The sequence below is a fragment of the Gymnoscopelus microlampas genome (assembly GCF_963454915.1).
Source record: "Gymnoscopelus microlampas genome assembly, chromosome: 5".
In the NCBI taxonomy this organism is placed as follows: Eukaryota; Metazoa; Chordata; class Actinopteri; order Myctophiformes; family Myctophidae; genus Gymnoscopelus; species Gymnoscopelus microlampas.
Window position 1 is genome coordinate 25,273,753 of NC_139942.1, and position 21,413 is coordinate 25,295,165.

The window sequence follows — 21,413 nt, forward strand, 5'->3', positions numbered from 1 at the left end:
AGAGAGAGAGAGAGAGAGAGAGAGAGAGAGAGAATGAGAGAGAGAGAGATAGAAAGGAACCGAGAAAGAGTTGTGAAGAGTAATGGAAGAAAAAACAAAAAAAGCTCAATAGAAGAGCTGAATTGAGTTAAAAGAATAAGTCAAGAAAACATGAAGGATGATGTGCAAGGTCGGGGGATGGGGATGGGGGGGGGCGGGGTGAGAGTGTTTTGCTGATCTGATAAAATAACATTTATATCGGCCTGCGAGCGCACGGGTGTGTGTGTGTGTGTGTGTGTGGGTGGGTGTGTAAGTGCATGTGAGGGTGTGAGTGTGTGGGCGTGGGTGTGTGTGTGTGTGTGTGTGTGTGTGTGTGTGTGTGTGTGTGTGTGTGTGTGTGTGTGTGTGTGTGTGTGTGTGTGTGTGTGTGTGTGTGTGTGTGTGTGTGTGTGTGTTTGCGTGTGCTTGTGCGTGTGCGTGTGCACATTGAATTCTTCAATATTTAAGATATCGTCGCTGTCAGGTGGAAACCTTGTATGTCCACAACTGTTACTTTTCCCTTTCACTTAAAAAAACGCCTAAATGAGCAAAAACAGCCGATCTACAAGCTCACAACGCGTCGCATGGGCGACACGACGTGAGCTTGTAGATCTGATATTCTTGCCCCTTTCGTGCGATTATACTGCAGTGCGACAAAGTAGGGTGTTGATTAACAACAAATAAAAACAGGAAAAGTCGAAGCGTGGAGATAAGAGGTTCCTGGCCGACAGCAACGATGTGAAGGAGGAGACATTTTTGGGAGGAAGAGGACAGCTGCATATGGTTTTGATGGAAAAGCTGTTGTAGATGACGGTGGGCTGTGCGTGTTATGCCTAATGGCTGATTTATATTTGGTTGAGCGCCGTGTCGTGCACACACAAAAAAAAAAGCATGAACCCCCCAATCTACAAGCTCACAACGCCATCGCAGTGTGACGCATTATGAGCTTGTAGATCCACTGTTTTCAGTGCGAGACACCGCCGCGCTACTAAGTATAAATGGCCATATATTTAATACACCGCCCATATGACAAACTATGAATAAATCAGGCTTTACTGTGTGTCTGTGAGTGAGCATGATCTCCTGGCTGTGGGCTTTCTCCAAGTGTTGGTCAAATTACATCCTCTATCAAACGATAAAATAGGTTTTTACCTCGGGCAATAACGTTTTCTGGACCCAATCTTTTGTTTGGGGTGGGGGGGGGGGGTAAAAGCAAATAAGTTTTGGCGTGACTCCTACGGCATTGGTTTTCAAAGTGGGGTCCTTGGGGGGGTTCCAGGGGGTCCCCAGCAAAATGTGTTAATATAGCATCACAAAACCTTTTATACTTTGGCTATTCAAAAATAGCAGATATACAAGCGCTATGAGGTTGTAGATGTCTGTCTGTCTGGCGGTCTGTCTGTGTGACGGTGGTTAATCTTGCAAATCACTGGACCCATCAGCACCACATTTGTTGTAGCCAGTAGGCCAAGGAAGTGGATCTCGCATAATACAAAATAATCGTTGTTGTCGGGCAGAAACCTCTTATCTTTATATGTTAACTTTTTGTGTTTTTTTCGTAAATGAACACCCTACTACTTTATTCATACTACAGCGTCACACAAAAGCATCAAAAGTAGCAGATCTGCAAGCTTGAAACGCTGCACGATGCGTTTTGAGCTTGTAGATCTGTTGCTTTTGCTATTTCTGAATTTTGTTAAATATTTCATTTTTAGGGTTAGTTTTAGCGTTACCTGTCAATACAGACAGGGTTGTATTTGCTGATGGGGGGGGTATGTTCTGGGGTATATGTTCCAATTCTGGTCAGACTACATTAAATACATGCATTTGATATTTATGTTTGATTATATCGCAGTTTAACAATGTAATACAAATATGTTTGTTAACCACATTGACCCCTGGCGTCCCTATTTTGGGCAAATAAGTAAAGATTTGTCAAACTTTGTCAAACTGCATATCCATTTTTATTTTTATTTTATAGCAAAAAAAATGCTGATCTACAAGCTCACAAGCTGTGTTGTGAGCGTGAAGTGCTTGAAGAAGTATAGAGCTTAAGTGGTTAACCACTTAAACCCTTGAGACTTGGTAAACTGGACCTGAGTTGGCTCTATACTTGGACCACTTTTTTCTGTCTTCAGTAAATCTCTTCACCAAAAATAGCCGATCTGTTCTAAGGTTGTAGATCGGCTATTTTTTGCTATGTTATTTTGTGAAAATAGGCGTCTATCTTGCGTTATGCCTGCGTTAACTTTCTTTTGGCATTTTTTACTATTTTGAAAAACGTTTTAAAGTAGTTCAAATAGCCGATCTACAAGCTCACAAAGCGTTAATGTTAAAAAATAAATTAAATGTTTTTCAAAATAGTAACACAATGCCTTAAAGATTTAGGCATAAGGGGTAAGGCGGCATGCCCTTGTGTAGTGATGGAGCGCCTAAACAGTGATCAGCATGGATGTTTATATAATAGGCTGGCTAGTACCTGAGGTTGTCCCCCTGTCAGCGTCTGTCTGAAGGGGCTAAAGGCCTTACAGCCTGCCTGGTGACACATAGTAAAACAAATTAACACCTCGCTACAATACCCTGCTAAAATGACCCTTCAAAGCCTTGTGCAGCTCACAGACTCGCCAATGAATGTGTGTTAATTTTCAAGTGTGTGTGTGTGTGTGTGTGTGTGTGTGTGTGTGTGTGTGTGTGTGTGTGTGTGTGTGTGTGTGTGTGTGTGTGTGTGTGTGTGTGTGCAGTTCTTTGGTTTCATCCATTAACACCGGGAACGCATCCGTGTCATTTTTGCCGCGCTATGAGCTTGTAGATCTGCTATTTTTTTTTAATCGTGAAAAATGTGTGCAAATCTTTGAATAGGTATATATACAGTAAATATGTTTTAAAGTGAACATGTTTAACTCCGATCTGTGCTTCTGGGGGTCCCTGGAACAACATATTTTGAGATGGGGGTCCGGGCCAAATACATGTCATTTTGGGTGGTCCTTGGTACATGGAAAGGTTGGAACACCATTGATATAGGAACATACGGTTAGGATTTTGAAAACATTATTAGATATGTATTTGGCTGCGGACCCCCCATCTCAAAATATGTTGTTCCAAGGACCCCCCAGAAGCAAAGATTTGATTTACAAATGTTCGCTTTAAAAATATATATATTCAAAGATCTGCACACATTTTCACGATTAAAACAAAATAGCAGATGTACAAGCTCATAGCGCAGCACTCAGTGCTGCGCTATGAGCTTGTAGATCTGCTATTTTTAATAGCCAAAGAACTCTAAAATGACACAGATGCGTTCCCAGATTGAATAGGTTAATTTTCAATTGTGTTTGTGTGTGTGTGTGTGTGTGTGCGTACGTACGTGCGTGCATGCTCAGTCTTTTGGTTTATGTAATAATGTTCTGAGAACACTCACTTGTTCTCTGTGAGGAAGTCCACCACTGACTTGCGCAGGCAGTAGAGATGAGCGTCCACTAGACCTGTTTTGATGTGATATCTTGGATGTCTGGTGAGAGAGAGAGAGAACCAGCGAGAGAGAATGAGTAACAACAGTCTACAGTACATAAGACAGATCATTCATTCAACCATCTAATAATAATAATATACATTAATATATCGTTGCTGTCGGGCAGAAACCTCCATATTTTAACTGAAAGGCAACAGTTTTGGACAGGTGGTCTTATTGAGTTTTCCATCAATAAGACAGATAATTCATTCATCCATTTAATAATAATAATATACAGCAACATATATATTATATATATGATCCTGAGGGGGAAATTCAGCGTGTCTTGCTCACGGACACATTCCGGGGATGGAACCTGGGACCTTCTGTTTGCTGCATGTCACTCCCCGACTCTCTCTCCCTGTTTCCTCTCTCTACACTGTACAGAGCATCAATAAAGAAAGGAAAGGCCACCATAAAAAGCCCCACTAGGGGACCTAGTACTGGCCAATGAGGACAAAGTGGACGGGGCTAAGTGACACCAATGGGAGCGTCACTTTGTGCCGCAATGCAAGCTTGTACATCTGCTATTTTTGAAAATGTTTTAAAAATGTTTGTTTTTGATGAATTTTGCTCTTCTTTTTTTTTTACACAAATCTTCTCATCTGGGGGTCCCTGGCACCAAACATTTTTAGGTGGGGTGTCCGTGGCCAAATACATATCAATTTGGGGGTCCTTGACATGTACAAGTTCTAGAACACTGGTCTAGACAGGTAATCTTCAAGATACCTTGTTTGAAGACTAAAGTGGACAGACAGATGGATAGACGGATAGACAAAGACGGATGGGGACGGACGGACACAGTGATCCTAAAACGAAACAAAAACCCTCCGTTGGAGTGCTAACTCACCACTTACTAACCAAAAGTGCAGCCAATAGAATACTAAAAGCTAAGCAAAAAACACAAAAAAGGAAGATCAGCATGTTTGTATCAAAGCCAGAGGCAACAACATTCATTAGTGTGGTTGCCTTCATACTGCTACTTCTGGGGAACATTTGTTTTTTTGCCCGTTTCGCTACAAAGGGCAATTACGGCGAAAAAGCTTCACAAAGACAATTATTTTCATCACACACAGTTTCACGGTTTGCTTCTCATTTCCACCCACTCGAGGGTGGACTGCTCCTCCTCAAGACCATGTCATAAAAGGCAAGAGACGGCTCAGGGCCCACATAAAAGTCACAGAGCGGTGACATCTGTCTTCTGTCCTCTGGCGACATGGTACATGGTACATGTCACACACCCCCACCCCACCACCCGCTAGAACTACTGCCTCCACCATCTCCAACACGGACACAGGACAAATGCACGCACATTCAAGCACGTGTGTGTGTGTGTGTGTGTGTGTGTGTGTGTGTGTGTGTGTGTGTGTGTGTGTGTGTGTGTGTGCGCGCGCACGCCGGACACGCAGAGCAGAGCTCTAACAACCTGTGGTGTGTTAAAAAAAGTGACATTTATGAAGCGAGAGCCAACGCAAACCATCTCATCTTTTTTAGGCTGCAATAAACAAACACCCCGTCTCCCCCTCCCCCTGCCATCTTTCTTCTTTCAAGCCCGATTTGTACTTCGGCGCACGACAGTGTTGCGCGCCGGAAATCGCAGATCTACAAGCGGCTATTTTAGCCGTAGATGGGCGATTTTTGGGGTCTACTGTACATCATCAAAACTCTCACGCCCACATATTTCTTTGTCTCTCCACCTCTTCTCCCTCCCTTTTCAATGCGGTCCGTCCCTTTGCTTACCCCCGCCCCCCCGTTCCTCTCCTCTCCTCTCCTCTCCTCTCTCTGTCCCTCCACTCTGGTCCTGGGTCCTGCCTGCAGAATGTACTATGAAACATTGAGAGTGACTCAGGAGGAGTGTTTGGTCACGCAGATTTCACAACCAGATGCTGAAAGCAATAAATCACACTCTGCGTGTGTGTGTGTGTGTGTGTGTGTGTGTGTGTGTGTGTGTGTGTGTGTGTGTGCGTGTGTGTGTGTGTGTGTAAACAAATCTGCGGTGAATTATGATGACTGTAAGCCCTACTATTAAACAGCATAAAGAGGACATGTGTCTAACCTACCAACCAGTAGATGACCCCCCCCTCCAGAACACACACACACACACACACACACACACACACACATAGTGACTGTGTGAAACTCCACATGTGGTCCCAATGTGCTTCTTCACGCAACAGCTCATATGTTAGCATATCCTGACTACGTCTGTGTGTGTGTGTGTGTGTGTGTGTGTGTGTGTGTGTGTGTGTGTGTGTGTGTGTGTGTGTGTGTGTTTATGTGCATGTGTGCGTGTGTGTTTATGTGTAGAGGGTTAAAGGTAGAATTAACGGGAACACCAAACATGTGACATCATTGCTGCCACCTGTGGGCAACCAGGCGAGATATCCAGGGATAGCAGGCCAGTAGCAAGGTGTGTGTGTGTGTGTGTGTGTGTGTGTGTGTGTGTGTGTGTGTGTGCGACGCGTGCACGCCTCAACAGTATTTGTCTGTATGCCTGTGCAACATGCATGCACGTTCGTACAGTACACGTTTGAGTGCGTCTACCTGTTTGAGTTTGCGTTTACAAAATCCTGAGTGTTAACTTAACTCTGAGAGTGTGTTCAAATGGAACCAAATGGACCCGTACGTTGCAAAAGGATAAATGAACACATCTTTAGAAATGTGTAAGTCGCTTCAGGAATCAGGAAAAGATGGGCCCTCGACTACAAGAACTGCTACGTTCTGCTGGACTAGAACGCACACGCATTTTGCTGCACGTGAGATTGAAACACTCAATTGAGCAAAATGGCTGCAGTGTGTCTCTATTCACATACTTTTGGAGGAAAGAACAATTTACGTAGCATTCAACTGGCTAGAAACTCCTTTAGAATTATATATTAGGGTTTCCTGTATATAAAACATTTGAACATGAGCTTACTCCGCTCATGTAACGCATTTAAATCTCCGACCCGGCTCCTGGAGCATAAATATTTTCTGCATTTACATCATCTGCAAAAGAACCTTGGCATTTCTGCCAGGAAATGAAAACTGTCTTGCTTTCCCGTCCAACAACACTATCATGTGTGGCGGTTGTAGAGTCGATGTAGAGCTCGGCGCAGAAAGGAGGAGGAATTTACGAAGCTCCTCGGGCTAAGGAATGACTCAACCAACGACTTAATGACTTACTACTAAAGTACTACTAAAGTCCACAGTGGGAGATGAGTCACACCACTCTCTCTCTCTCTTTCTCTCTCTCAAACACACATGGAGTGTAATGTCTTATTTAATTACAGCAACAAAAAAAAACACCACGGAACATGACTCAAGTGCAGCTGAATGACTTGGTCCTCATTAGTCTGGTTTCCAAATAGAGGCTTAATAGAGCTTAGCCATTATCTATGGCATTCAGTTCCCTCTAGAGCAGACTCTGTGGGATTCCTTTTGTTTTGCATCTTGCTGCTTAAAGCTGTTGATTTCTTCCGCGGGCCACATAAAGTCACATAAACGCATATTGAATTGCATTAAAAGAAAACGCTCCACTGATCCTGGGCGAGCCGCACGGCACGCTTGCCCTAATATGGAACGAGAGGGATAGTGTGATACTTGTACCCAAACATAACACCACCACGTTTTGCATCCTTGCACCGTGACATCATTGATTTTTCCTTCTGTGTGGTTGTGTGTGTTTTCCTTGTAACTTCCTACCACCGAATATCAAAAAGTTGTACGGGGACCAAAGTGCCAAGGGAAAAAGACTTAAAGCGATTAACAATCAGTCTGCAAAAAAAAGTTTTGCCTCCACCAGCGGAAAACTTCTGTCAGCCAAAACCAGCCTGGCAAATCAACCAGAGGTTTGGTTCCACTCCAAGAAAAGAAATCAATACGGGTTGGCATGAAGAAACAACTAATAAATCAAATGAATGAATGAATGAAACAAAGAAGCAGTGCTTGGCCAGATATGAAGGCCTGGAGAACGAGTGCCGCGCTGCCTCGGCTTCCTATAGGGCGGTGGTTCTCCAACCTTTTTAATATTCAAAGACCCCCATAACTCTGAGAGTGTACACACTCGCAGAGTTACAGACCTGTAAGGGTTCCATTTGAACCCCCCCCCTCAAGGAACCCTGAGGGTCGCTGGACCCCCAACTTTGAGAACCACCGCTATTAGGGAACACACAGAACTCCCACCTGGTTTTTCCCACAATGCACCGGGGCTATTTCCACCAGACCTGGAATGTGTGCGCAGCCAGCGGTGCGTTTTAATTGGACACAGAGGGAGACCCCCAGACACATGCAACTGACACATGCAACGGTCTTCACCGAAATAACTTAACCCATACAATCCGGGAACGCATCTGTGTCATTTTAAGATTTCTTTGGCTATTTTTTAAACAAAATCGTGAAAATGTGTCAAATCTTTGAATATGTATATTTTTAAAGCAAACATTTTAACTCAAATCTTTGCTTCTGGGGGTCTCTGGAACAAAACAAGATGGGGGGGGGGGGTCCGTGGCCAAATACATATAATTTTGGGGGTCCTTGAGAACCACTGATATAGAAACATATGTTTTTCAAAAAAATGTAGGATTTAGAAGACATGTGTAGAATCCCCAGAAGGAAAGATTTGAGTTACAAATGTTTGCTTTAAAAAAATACGTATATATGTATTCAGATTTGCACAAATTGTCAAGATTTATCACAAACAAGCTTGTAGATCTGCTATTTTTGAATAGCCAAAGAAATTTAAAAATGATACAGATGCGTTCCCGGTCTTAATGGGTTAATGTAGAGAGAACTGCTTTTAAAATGTCCTTATTTTGTTTTTGTCTTTTTATAATTAAGTGTATGTGTGGTTGAAGGGTATGTTCTGGTCCTTTTAAATCTGATCTGATTATCATTGTCTAGAAGTTCTTTCATCCTCTTGAAAAAGCACCAGTGTTTTGTTGCGATTGAGACAGTAGAAAAGATTTTAAATACTAAAACATTTTGAGGTTTTAGTCTTTGTTCTAAGTTCAACTATAGTGCGTGCCTGTGTGTGTGTGTGTGTGTGTGTGTGTGTGTGTGTGTGTGTGTGTGTGTGTGTGTGTGTGTGTGTGTGTGTGTGTGTGTGTGTGCGCGCGCCCGCGTGTGCGTGTGTGTGTATACAGTATGTCGTCGCTGCCAGGTGGAAATCTGTCCAAAACTCTTGCTTGTCAGGAAATGGAAAAAATAACTTGTGTTACAATGGATCCGATGCTCTTGTTAATACTTTTCATTGGTTAAATATTTATAAAACCCACAGACAGATTTAACCACATTCACTTTTTCAAAAATGAATGAATTGTTGCAGTGCGACACGCTGTGAGTCTAACCCTAACCCTATTTCTGCTACTCTTCTGTGACACTGTAGTATTATCCTTCACATCCATCCGTTTTTATCTGAAATTTCACGAGTTTACAAAAGAAGTCGTAAGTCCTTAGTATAAGTTTTTTTATCACACAACAAATGGGCCCATGGCCAGGTCGCGTGTGAGAGGGTGTGGAAAGCTAAGCTGGAATGTACGAGGGAAGAGTCTGCCCGGGTTCTTCACACTGTTTAATCGATTCCTGGGTCAAACACTCTCACATGTGTTGAATGTTGTGAGCTGACACACCTCAAACTTGTGGAAACTAGTAGGGGATAGAACAAGGGGGCAATCCAATGCAGGGCTACGGTTTGAGCTATACATGGCTGTATGTACGCTGGGGTATTTGGGTGGACTGGCTGGCTGTTTGGAAGGAGAGAAGGACGAAGGACAAGATGATTGAATAGAGGAGTGTCTTAATGGACGTCTGATTCCTGACATGACATGACATTACGTTAATATCTCAACTTGATTTGTTGTCTGGTTTTGTACAGACAGTGACTGGAAAGCCCCCCAGGGCCTCTTTCATTTCCTGTACATAAAACTACATTTTTATCATGTGCTAGGGGGGTAGTCTCGCGTAGCCAGACAACTATTCCACAATCTCCAAATGCTGTATGTATAGAGTCTGGAACTACCCACTCTGAAAGCCCAGAACGGAGGCTGTCACCTGTTCGACATTTCCGTACATGACAATATATAAAAAATATATCTTTACATTTTATTTTAGAATTTCCATTTCTGCTAAACAAAACGAGCTATATACAGTAGGCTTCTATTATTTTGATTTATATTAGGACTAATTTGCATGACTGTAAAGACAAAACGGAAGCGGGGAGGAGGCGTCACATACAGTACACTTTATCCACTGATCATTTTCAGAGCTTCCGTCCTCCAGACTGTATGACGGAAGCATATGAAAATTGTTGGAGGCAACAGTGTCGCTCGCAAGACTACTAGCGGGGGGCTCTAAGGATGGCCATGCATGTTGGTCGGTCCATCCGTCCGTCCACCACTTTATTTCCAAACAAAACCTCCACCTACCAGGTGGATTTCCATGGAATTCATTGTGCACCTCCATGATGCTCCCCAGACAATGTCCCCTTCTGATTTTGGTGATCCTATGACGGATTTCATGATGTAAGGGGCAGCTTCCAACACTGTACCGATTTTAGTGACCCGATGGCTGTTCATCTATATAGCACCGACCTTAGGCCAATTTCCAGTTAGGTGTAAGCAGGGCTGTGAGCGGGGCTTTTAGACTGTTTAGGTGGAAGATCTATGCACAAGGTGGTGCATGGTCTAAAGCTGTGCCTTGGGGGCTATAGTCCAACTCCAATTTTGCCATTTAGACAGTGGATAATCTGGGCGTAAAGTGAGGCTGCAAGACGCAAAGGGGTTGCATTTAAGTCTCTGAGTTAGTCATGGGTGTGTTTTGGGCATAACATAAATCAGAGTGTCATCTCCCATTTCCTTTAAGAGCCAAGTGTGCCTGCACCTGACACACTGTTATTTAAATGATGGATTCTGCAAAAGTTGGATCATGAGACGCGAACAATTTTCTGCAGAGGAAAAGCCGGTTCTGCTCATTGCACGGAGTGAAAGCATGCAACCATCTACGGGAGAAGCTTTACTAGCATGATATAATGATGTCAGCAGATGGGAGGGAAACGAAAGCTCTCCGCTCACCTTAACCTTAAACATCAAGTGGAAACAGGAGGCGGACCACCCTCCACGATGGCCATACTGCTGCTGCTGGCATTATTTGGGGCATGTGGTCGTTACAGGACATTACAGGAGGCATTCTCTGAAAATGATCAGGGGATAAAGTGTATGTGACGCCTCCTCCCCGCTTCTGTTTCGTCTTTACAGTCGCGCAAATTTGTCCTATTATAAATCAAATTAATAGAAGCCTATATAGCTTGCTGCTTAGCAGAAATGAATTCAAAAATAAAATGTAAATATGTTTATATTTCATGAACGTAAAAGACAACGTAAACAGATGACAGCTTCGGTTCTCGGCTTTCTGGATGTGTATACATTGTTATACATTTCGAGCCGGGAACTCCACTGTGTCACATTAGCTGTTGATATAGCTAGGTTTTTCAGAAAACTTAGCTCAGGATTTAGAAGGCGTTTTTAGAATGGGCCTCAGGTCTAAACGGGTTCAAGTCCAAGAGACAACTGTGATATCCTGACATGTCAACGTAATAATCACTTAGTAATCAGTTAATTTATACCACCTATTCATGCATGACTGCAAGGTAATGTAGGTGAGTCAGCCCCGAAATGGATAGGAAGGAACTGCTACAGCTGTATTGTTGAGTTGGGCTGTCAGCGATTATTCCATATTCAAATATATCGTTGCTCTCGGGCAGAAACCACTTATCTCCATATTCTAATATTTCTGTTTTTTGTAAATTAATGCCCTACTTTATCATCCTGCAGTGTTTTGAGCTTTTTTATCATACTACAGCGTCACACAAAAGCATCAACAAATTCTCGGCTGATACCGACAATAAACCTGCTTACTTACTTATTTTGTTTACATGAGCGATATGTTGAATTCGGATGGGTTTCAGTGTGTGTGCGTGTTGCGTACCCGCCTATATAGGTCTGGTGCAAGGTAGGGCATTTAGTCTTGTTTTTCTTAAAATGCATCAAACTTTTTTTGTGTGTCTGTGTCTTTAAGAAACACACCAATAGATAACGCGAGGGACAATGAGAACTAACGAGGGAAGAGTCTTAAGGCGTCCATTCATTTTAAGGGGTCACAACTCACAAGATGCAAAAAGGAAAACCTACTGAGCTTAAAGGGCTGAGGCTGAGGGCTCCTTTCTGAAGGGTGAAAAAAAAAGCTTTGGGGACGGATGTCACAAGACTGAGCAGGCTGCTTAGTCTAACACACTAAGTCCCAAGACAATGTGTACATTTAGAACAAATCCAGACTGCTCACCATGCAAGGGGACGATAATGTGTAGTGTGTGTGTGTGTGTGTGTGTGTGTGTGTGTGTGTGTGTGTGTGTGTGTGTGTGTGTGTGTGTGTGTGTGTGTGTGTGTGTGTGTGTGAGAGAGTGTGTCTCTCTCCACGCATACATTCTTATCCAGGAGGGGCCCTCCTCAGCTGTAATGGTTTGCGATGCGCAAAACTTCAAAGACATGTACATTTATTGAAGCTAAGTACACTACTAGTCGGTCAAGCCCGGTATCAAATCAACGATCAAAGTTTGCCGAAAAAAATACTGGATTCTACTATGTTACCACTATGAACTATAAATATATCGAGCGATTTCTCTGTGACAGTTTAATGTGCCCTGTCTGGCATGTGTGTGTATAAATGGTGAGAGGCAGCCGGCGGGCTATAAGTCTTTCACTGTAAGCCCGTGAATGTTTAACCGTAAGCTCGATATGTTGCCATAACGCTGTGACAATGTGTGAGGATGGGTGTGTGTGTGTGTGTGTCGGAGTGGGTTTCTCGGTCGCCGCGCACCTCATTTCGCCGTGCCGCCATAATGTGTTTGCGTGTTATGTGTGTGTGTGTGTGTGTGCAGGATTTCCCTGTGTATGGAGAAGCATGCTATATAGCAGCTGCTTCAGCTCCTTTCTCTTATAGGGCCAGAATTTACAGTGGCTCCTCTGGCTCCCTGAAGTATTTACGAGCTCCCAAAACACTCGCTCTCCCACGTATACGCTGGACTTGAGAGACCGTAGAACCCAAAGACTCTTAAGAGAGAACGGAGAGCGTTCTGACTGTTACTGGGATCCAAACCACCGGGGCACGCACGCATACACACACACACACACACACACACACACACACACACACACACACACACACACACACACACACACACACACACACACACACACACACACACACACACACACACACACACACACACACACACACTTTTAGAGTTTAGAGGGCAGTATTTAAAACCCAGCCCCAAACATCCAGATTTAGTCAAACTATCAGTTATAACACCCGTCCAAGTAATCATCATACCACCCGAAAAGGCACTCCCAAAAAACACCTTATTTATTTCTCATTGCTGGCATAGAACTAACACCCAATGAAATGACTGACCAATTATGACCCAGGGCTCATACAGTAACTACTTAACCACTTTAAAAAACCCATATGGTTGAGCAGAGTCCCTCAGGGCTCTACACTAGTGTCTTTTCTGTTTTCGGTTATTGTGGGGAAAGCTTTTGTAAAGAAAAAAGCTGATCTGATATTTTCTGCAGAAGAGTTTTCAGATCACAGCTCTCTATACAATTCTATTCTCAAAGTCTTCACAGTGAAATCCTCAGTATTCATTTATCCATTTGGAACTCACAGAGTGTATAAAATGGAACCAAACGGACCCTTACTGATCCATTTGAGTTGAGTTGAGTGTCCTTGTGTTGCACGAAGGTCCATTTCACAAGAACAGGCTAAACAGTGTCTGAACCCAGACCTGAGATAGCATGCATGGTACACAGATGCAAGGGCTTAAAAAGGAGCTTAGACCCAACAAGAGAGGCACCCAATCCAAGTGTGGGTGTGTGCTGTGCACACAACCTCCCACCACCTCAACACTATACACACTAACTAAAGCCTCTGGAAAGAAAGAGAAAGAAAATCCCACTCATGTAAAAAGGTAGAAAAGAAAGGGGGAGGAAGTAAAAAGAAAGAAAGAAAAAAAACATGAGCTACTGGCTAAAGCCTGATTTTGGTTGCACGTTGGTGCTGCATGCCGTAAATAGCAGATCGTGACGCTTGTAGATCTGCTATTTACTGAGCAGGACACCGACACACAACAACGTATATCTGAGGCTTAATAAGCTGTAAGCTTGGGCAGCAGGTCCTGTGTTAGTGGATAAGACAGAGGTAGTAGGGCTGAGGACCAGTGTTGCCATGTCCGCTTATTATAAGCAACCTTGGGCTTGTTTTTCTGCAAAGTCATTTGTAAATATTAGTGGTTGCGGGTTGCGTTTTTTTGGGGGCTTGTTTCTAAAGTGTAGTTGCTTATTTGGGCTTGCTGTCTAATGTTGTTTAGATCAGTGGTTGTGAAACATTTTCATGTCAAGGACCCCCCAAATGAATATGTATTCCTTTTCTTTTCCTTTTGTCAATAAAAACATCAATAAATCACTCAATCAATCAAAAAGACCAGCAGAAAAACACAAACTGGCCTCACTAGTTCATCTAAAAGCATGCAGATGATGTATTTCTCAATCATTTCATTTGGTTGAGTTTTCTCTGTGATTTGTATACGACACTTTGATTTTGTAGTCAACTTACTTCATGCTTAAACGTTTATCGACTTTAATCTAGCACTTAGTTTTTTATTGTTTTTTCATGACATCAATAGAAATGGAGGTATGCTAACATCTTCAGATATGCTACATGTGGGTTTACCATTTTAGCTACACTGTAAAGTCCTCAGTGTTAACCCTTTAAGACCAGGAACGCATCTGTGTCATTTTAGATTTCTTTGGCTATTGAAAAATAGCAGGTCTACAAGCTCATAGCGTGGCACTGAGTGTCGCGCTATGAGCTTGTAGATCTGCTATTTTCTTTTAAATCTTGGAAATGTGTGCAAATCTTTGAATATATGTATTTTCTAAAGCGAACATTTGTAACTCAAATCTTTGCCTCTGGGGGCATCAGCGGTTCTAAATCTTTTTCATGTCAAGGACCTCCAAAAATGATATGTATTTGGCCGCGAGCCCAAACTCGAAATATTTTGTTCCAGGGACCCCCAGACACAAAGATTTGAGTAAAAAAAAAAGATTTGCACAAATGTTCAATATTTAAAACAAAAATAGCCGAAGTATAAAATAATGGTTATAACTAAAATCTAAAATGACACAGATGTTCCTGGATTGAATGGGTTAATCTGTCCATTTGCAACTCCGAGAGTGTACAAATGTAACATAGTGGACCCTTGCGGGTCCATTTGGTTACATTTGGACACGCTCGTTTCACAGTGTAGTGCAACAGTTCCACATATAGCCACATACTGCATGTGCTATTTCCCCTCTTGTGAGTTAGTGATAAAGTGTGTCTCTAATGAGTTGTGACACCTCCATTCCATCATTGCGTGATATGTTTGTACAGACTGAGCTATATGCACATGAGAGGCTATGAACTAAACAGCTGGCCTGTGTCTCCTCCTTTTCTATCCAATGTGGAAAGAAATATCATTTTATTATTGGCATTTAAACTATCTAGAAAAACAACAAGGTAACACTTCATATGAAGTCCATGTCTGTGACGCATTATAAATATTCCACTACAGTATAAATGCACAAAAAAAATCTCTGTCTGTGTGTTCGCCTGTAGTTCACGCATCTTGAGAACCGCTCGACCGACCGACTTCAAAGTCAGCGTGTCGCTGAGGACCCGGGGGAGTGCCGTGCCCAGCGTCGAGTCTGACGTTTTTTGGGGACAGACAACTTCCAATCCAATCCACTTTATTTATAAAGCACATTTAAAACAACAGCGTTGAACCCCAGTGATGTACAAAAAATATATACTAAGAGGAAAACAATACACAATAAACAGGGGGGGGGGACACATAGAGGGCGCAATAGACACATTGCCTAGTGGAAACAGCAACTCTCAGTCTGAATCATCGAAAGCCAAGTACACGCAAGTTTTCAAACGTTAAATCACGTTTGAAAACTCTCTTGTACTTCTCGGCAGGCAAGGTTTGAGACGCTCTAACATGGGTTGGAAGATCATTCCACAGTTTGGGCGCTACAGCGGAAAATGATCTACTGTATACCAATGATCTATACCACCTTCAGCCTTGTTGTTGGGACCTTAAGAAGTGACTGGTCAGTAGACCTCAAGACCCTTGTAGGGCCATTGGGTAGAAGCTCTGATATGTACATTGGTGCCAACCCATTTAAAGACTTAAAGCAAACATTAAGATCTTAAACTGAATCCTGTAACAAACAGGGAGCCAGTGGAGGGAGGCAAGAATCTGGGAGATGTGATCATACTTCCGTATGAGGCGTAAGAGGTCACTTCAAACTCGGCATGCACATCGGCGAGTACTCGAGGGTGTGAGAGAGGGAAGTCGGTTGGATCAACGGATCTCCCCAAAATTCCCATATATGGAGTACGTTGATGTCATCAATATGATGTCATAGACTGGCCTAGACTCCATATTTGGGCATGCCTGACACAGAACTCCATATATGGGCATAAAAGGGACACAGACAGACAACATGTACTCTGACAATGGGTATAACAGATATTACATACAGTAACTGGGTGGGGCATGCATTCCCAACTTGCATCGGTCCGGACATGAATCATTCCCAAGTTGGCCATCGGTCTAGTACTTATAATGCATTATAATTAGCTTATAACACTGTATAATTATAGTTGTAAGTACTCGTTAATACTTATAATGCTTTATAACAATAATAAAGATTAGACTCATAGTGAATTATAATTCACATAGTAATAGATTATAGTAATTTTAAAATGATCAATGTTATAATGCAGTGGTTCTCAAAGTGTGTCCGGGGACCCCCAGGGGTCCATGAGGGGGTTCCAGGGCGTGCCCAGCAAAAGTAGTTAATATAGCATCAAAATTAGTTTAGCCATTTTAAAACCTATTCATGGGCCACTTGAAAATCGTGAACAATTTGGATGAATTTGGAATATTTTTAACACACAAATCTTGTATGGGTGTGTCCCTGGCACAATATATTTTCAGATGGGGGTCCATGGCCAAGTACATTTTGGGGGTCCTTGATTTTGAAAAGGTTTGAGAACCAGTGTTAAAATGGATTGTTACGTTCCTGACTTACTTCCTGAGGATGGACTTTCTGATGACCAGGCCGTCCTCCAGGTCAGCCTCGTTGGCCATGAACAGCAGCCTCTTCCCTGACTCGTCCACACCCACAAAGTCCCTCTGCTCCGCTGCATGGGAGGAAACACACACACACACACACACACACACACACACACACACACACACACACACACACACACACACACACACACACACACACACACACACACACACACACACACACACACACACACAGCGTTAGAAACTGTTAACATCTCATCTCCTATAACAGTGCTGCATCATGGGAGAGAACACAAAAACAGAATTAGAAACGGTTGCACAGCTACATTAAAGATAGTCGCTAACCAGGGATATTATACTATATTGATTTGATATTGTGATATGAGACTAAGATATCACCTAGGATTTTGGATATCATAATATTGTGATATGGCATAAGTGTAGTCTTTTCATGGTTTTAATCATTTAAACCCTATACACTTTAAAAAAATTGCAAAAAGTTTCAAAACTTTTATATCAATAAATGTTTTTCTTTCTTTATTTTTATTTTCAAAAATAGCAAAAAATATGCTCATAGAAAAATGTACATAGTTATAATATGATATTATTGTCACAACATTGATATGAAGGTATTTTGTAAAAGGTTGTGATATTTCATTTTGTCCATATGGCCCAGCAGTGTAATCGCCCAACTCTGCTATACTGCTTTGATGCAACAATCTAATGAGTTGACACCATCAACCAGAAGACTGTTTTTTACCTGACTTCTTCTTGCCCATCTGACCAGGAACTGTCTCTGTGAACTCGTGTGCCTTGCTCATGAGCATGGACAGGGTGGCGTTGTGGGCTCTGAACAGATCCACCACCTCATGGAGCGCTGCGTCCGTGATCAGGTCACAGCTGACCACCAGCACATCCGTCTGGAGGGAGAGAGAGAGAGAGAGAGAGAGAAAGAGCTGTATTGAGGAGAAATCTTTTTTTTTTGACCAAACCAAAGAAAATTTTAATATTTAGGTTATATTTTTTAGTTTAATGACTTAAACCCTATTTTATATTTTGTCACGTTTTGTGACGAAATTAGCCGTCTACAAGCTCACGGTGCATTGTGAGCTTATCCACTATTTCTGAACTATTTGTAACTATTTTAGCCTATTTTAGCCTATAATGATGACATGCCCAAAATAGGGATGCCAGGTTGAAAAGTCAAAAGCGGTTCAAGTTCTCTGTTATTACATGTATGAGAAAAGGGCTATATTTGAGTCATAACCAGCGGTTTCATTTTGATCTCAACTCAAAGTGTAAACATGACATCAAGTGACTATCCACTTTACAAATACGTCGCATATATCTGACTTCTTGTTTAGAGCTCAACCCGTTTGGGTTTGAAGTTATGTGCAGAGTGCACACATTTGGGTACACTGTGTTGATGCAATGCTGACAGACACATGGTAAAAGTTATGCTTATTGCATTGCTTCAAAAACCCACATTTTCAATGTTTTTGCTTGATTAATATAGTCATAACTGCGATTATTTTATAGCTGTGAAGATTAATTCATTGCCAACGTGGGAACATCCAAAAAGTGTGGCTTCCCTCAACCAATGCTAAAACCAATGAGAGTAAACACACACAGACACCCATGAACAGTACACGTGTACCACTTACAGTGCACGTCGAAAACATCACACAGAAAGTCAGAAAAAGAAGGTGCAGCGTTATGCTTTATGTTTGCAATGTGTGGATTATTAGACTTGTATTTATACAGGTAAATCCCGTTGAGATGCTAGATCCATGGAGCCCTGTCCAAAATAGCAGCAATACAAAAAGTGGCAACAACATATAAACATATGGATGCGTCTGTCAGTCGTGCCGGTATGCATACAGTCTGAGTAAATATGAACACACGAGAACAATGGTGACGTTCCACAGGAAGGCTCTCATGCGTGAAGAGGCATGGGCTGTGTTGCCTAACGACAGTCACAACAGAAATGAGCTTATGATGGGGGGATAGATAGAGAGACAAAGAGAGAGAGAGAGAGAGAGAGAGATGAAGAAAAAGGTGGGAGAGTAGATTGAGGGGGAGACTAGAGTCAGGCATGAACCTACTTGACAAACCCTTAGCTCTTCTGATTCCAAGTTTAGCCTTGTTTGCGTACAAATCAAACACGCACACGCACACGCACACGCAGGTAGGGGTTTAAGTTTGCTAAACCTTTTAAAGCAGCTGGATTTATATTCCGTTGCGCGGCTGGATAAAAGCAAGATCTACAAACTGACGACGCATAGCAGGCGTGCTGTTGAGCTTGTAGATCGGCTATTTTGAGGTGCATGAGACCGGTGCGCAACGGAGTATACAGTATCAAGCCCTTAATAAATCCTATGTGGCTTTGTCATTGTTTCTGTTTTGAGAGCGTGTCTGCTTCCCATCTGCTGCTCCCATGTCTGTTACCTCCCACTCACTCCCCCCTTCTACCTCTCCCACCCACCACCTCAAACCTTTTACCTCCAGGAATCCCGACCTCCCCATTGTCCAGCCCTGCTGCGGCCAGGGTTGCCAGATCTGCTTATTATAATTTCCCCGCAATATTTTATTTGAAAATATATTCAAATAGCTGATGTATATTAGGGCTGTCAAAAAAAATCGATTCATGAATAAATCGCGATTCTTAATGCCACGATTTTAAAAATCGATTCAAAATATTAAAATCGATTTTTAAAAAAATATATATATATTTTTTTTTTTTAATTTTTTTTTTTTTTTAATAAAATCGCAATAAATCGCAGAATCGAATATCAATTAATCGCAGAATCGCAATTTTAATCGAATCGGCACCCTAGAAAATCGCAATAAATCGCAGAATCGCAATTTTAATCGAATCGGCACCCTAGAAAATCGCAATAAATCGCAGAATCGCAATTTTAATCGAATCGGCACCCTAGAAAATCGCAATAAATCGCAGAATCGAATCGAATATCAATTAATCGCAGAATCGCAATTTTAATCGAATCGGCACCCTAGGAATCGATTTTGAATCGAATCGTGAGGTAAGTGAATCGTGACACCCCTAATGTATATGTTAAAGTGCTCACGTTGCCCATAGTCGCTTGTTTTGAGCTGGTTTTCCAAGACCTGGTTGCTTGTTTCTCTCACAGAGTCTGGCAACACTGGCTGCGGCCTCACGCCCTTCTACCCTAAAGCCTCTGCATCGAGGGTCCCATCTCTCAAGGACATAAGACTTTTTTTCAGCAAAACTAATGTCAGTAAACAACATCACATATCTCCTGTTGTGGAACGAACACATATTTTATTGTGATGCCCCACTGGATGCATTCATAAATGCAACAAGGCTTTCCAAATGTAAACATTCTCTGTGCAAAATAAGAGAATGACTTCAACTTGTCAAAAAAGTGTCATTATGACACTGCCATATTTATTATTAAAGTGCATTATTTTATTTTTTAAAAACCGATACCGATATTTTTCGATTTAACATTTTTATGTTTAATCGTTATTATCGTTTATCGTGATAAAGAAAACTCTCACAATAATTGTATCACAGAGATTTAAATGTATTGTGAAATTGGGATCTGAATTGACACTGGGATCAAATTATTTTGCTGAGCTGCATATTTGTTACCACTTAAACCCTCTATACTTAAAAGTAAAAACGGATGTGTAAAAAGCACACTTGCTCATACGCTCTTTTTTCACTCTACACCAAATGTCTTCCCCAAAAATAGCCGAACTACTATTGTTGGGCGAACGCTCCCCCCAGAATAGGGATGCTGAGGTGCAAGTGGCTAGAGAGCGAGTTTTAAGCATATTTTGATTATCACAATAATATCGTTAATATGAATTACTTGGGCCACAGTAATCGTGACATGTAATTTTCCATGATCCATCCCTACTCCACACCCTACAGTACCTTGTGGGGTCCTTGGGGTTCCACACTCCAGGTGACTTCATTATCAGTGCTGAGGTGGGAGATGGAAAGCGAGAGCGCTACCATGGGAGGGGAGGAGGACATGGGAGGGAGAAGCGATGGAGAGTAATGGAAAAAGACATGAGGTGGAGAGTAAAGGGGGGGGGGGGGGGGGGGGGAGTTGGTTCTGTACAGTCTCCATGGCTCATTGGGGGAGAAGGCCTGGAGCCAGGGGCCCCAAAACACCCACATCCCCGAGCCCCGCTTCGGCTGGCTGGCGCTGCTAGCTAGGCCGTGACACCCATCTGTGTGCTGCTGCTTCTGCATGCAGCGCGCACACACGACACACATGCTATGTTTATGGCATACATTACACACACACACACACACACTGAGACGGGCTGTATAGTATGAGCACACACATGGCCAACAGATAGCTGTTTTAAGACGCCACGGACGTTCCCCTCCCTACTGTAGCTAATGTCAAAGGTCATTGTTAAATGGCTGGCCGGGGCGTTGGCAGTGGCCCCTTTTGTACTGTATGGAAGATTTGGTTAACACACAGAACTAACACTGGTATGGGAAGCCTTGATTTGGAAATGGACCAGTGAGGGTACATTTTTACACTTGCAGAGTTAAATTAACACTAAAGATGTTATAGTGCATGAAAAACTACAAGCACACACAAACACGCTATTAGCGTGTTAGCGCTTTGAACATAAACAAAGCCGAACCAAACTGTGTGGTATTGTCTATTACTTAGATCTAACAAAAGCAATTGTGTA

General features: G+C 42.4%; 1 protein-coding gene across 2 annotated transcripts in view; it reads right to left on the minus strand.

Annotated features, from left to right (window-relative positions):
- eif2b3 (eukaryotic translation initiation factor 2B, subunit 3 gamma) overlaps positions 1-21,413 on the minus strand; it is a 61,869-nt gene that overhangs the window by 18,043 nt on the left and 22,413 nt on the right. For both annotated transcript variants that reach the window (XM_084058783.1, XM_084058782.1), the window contains exons 4-6: positions 17,467-17,626; positions 16,702-16,813; positions 3,437-3,526 (exon numbers count right to left, since the gene is read on the minus strand). In XM_084058783.1, coding sequence (XP_083914909.1) covers positions 3,437-3,526; positions 16,702-16,813; positions 17,467-17,626 — 362 coding nt within the window. The remainder of the gene's footprint in view (positions 1-3,436; positions 3,527-16,701; positions 16,814-17,466; positions 17,627-21,413) is intronic.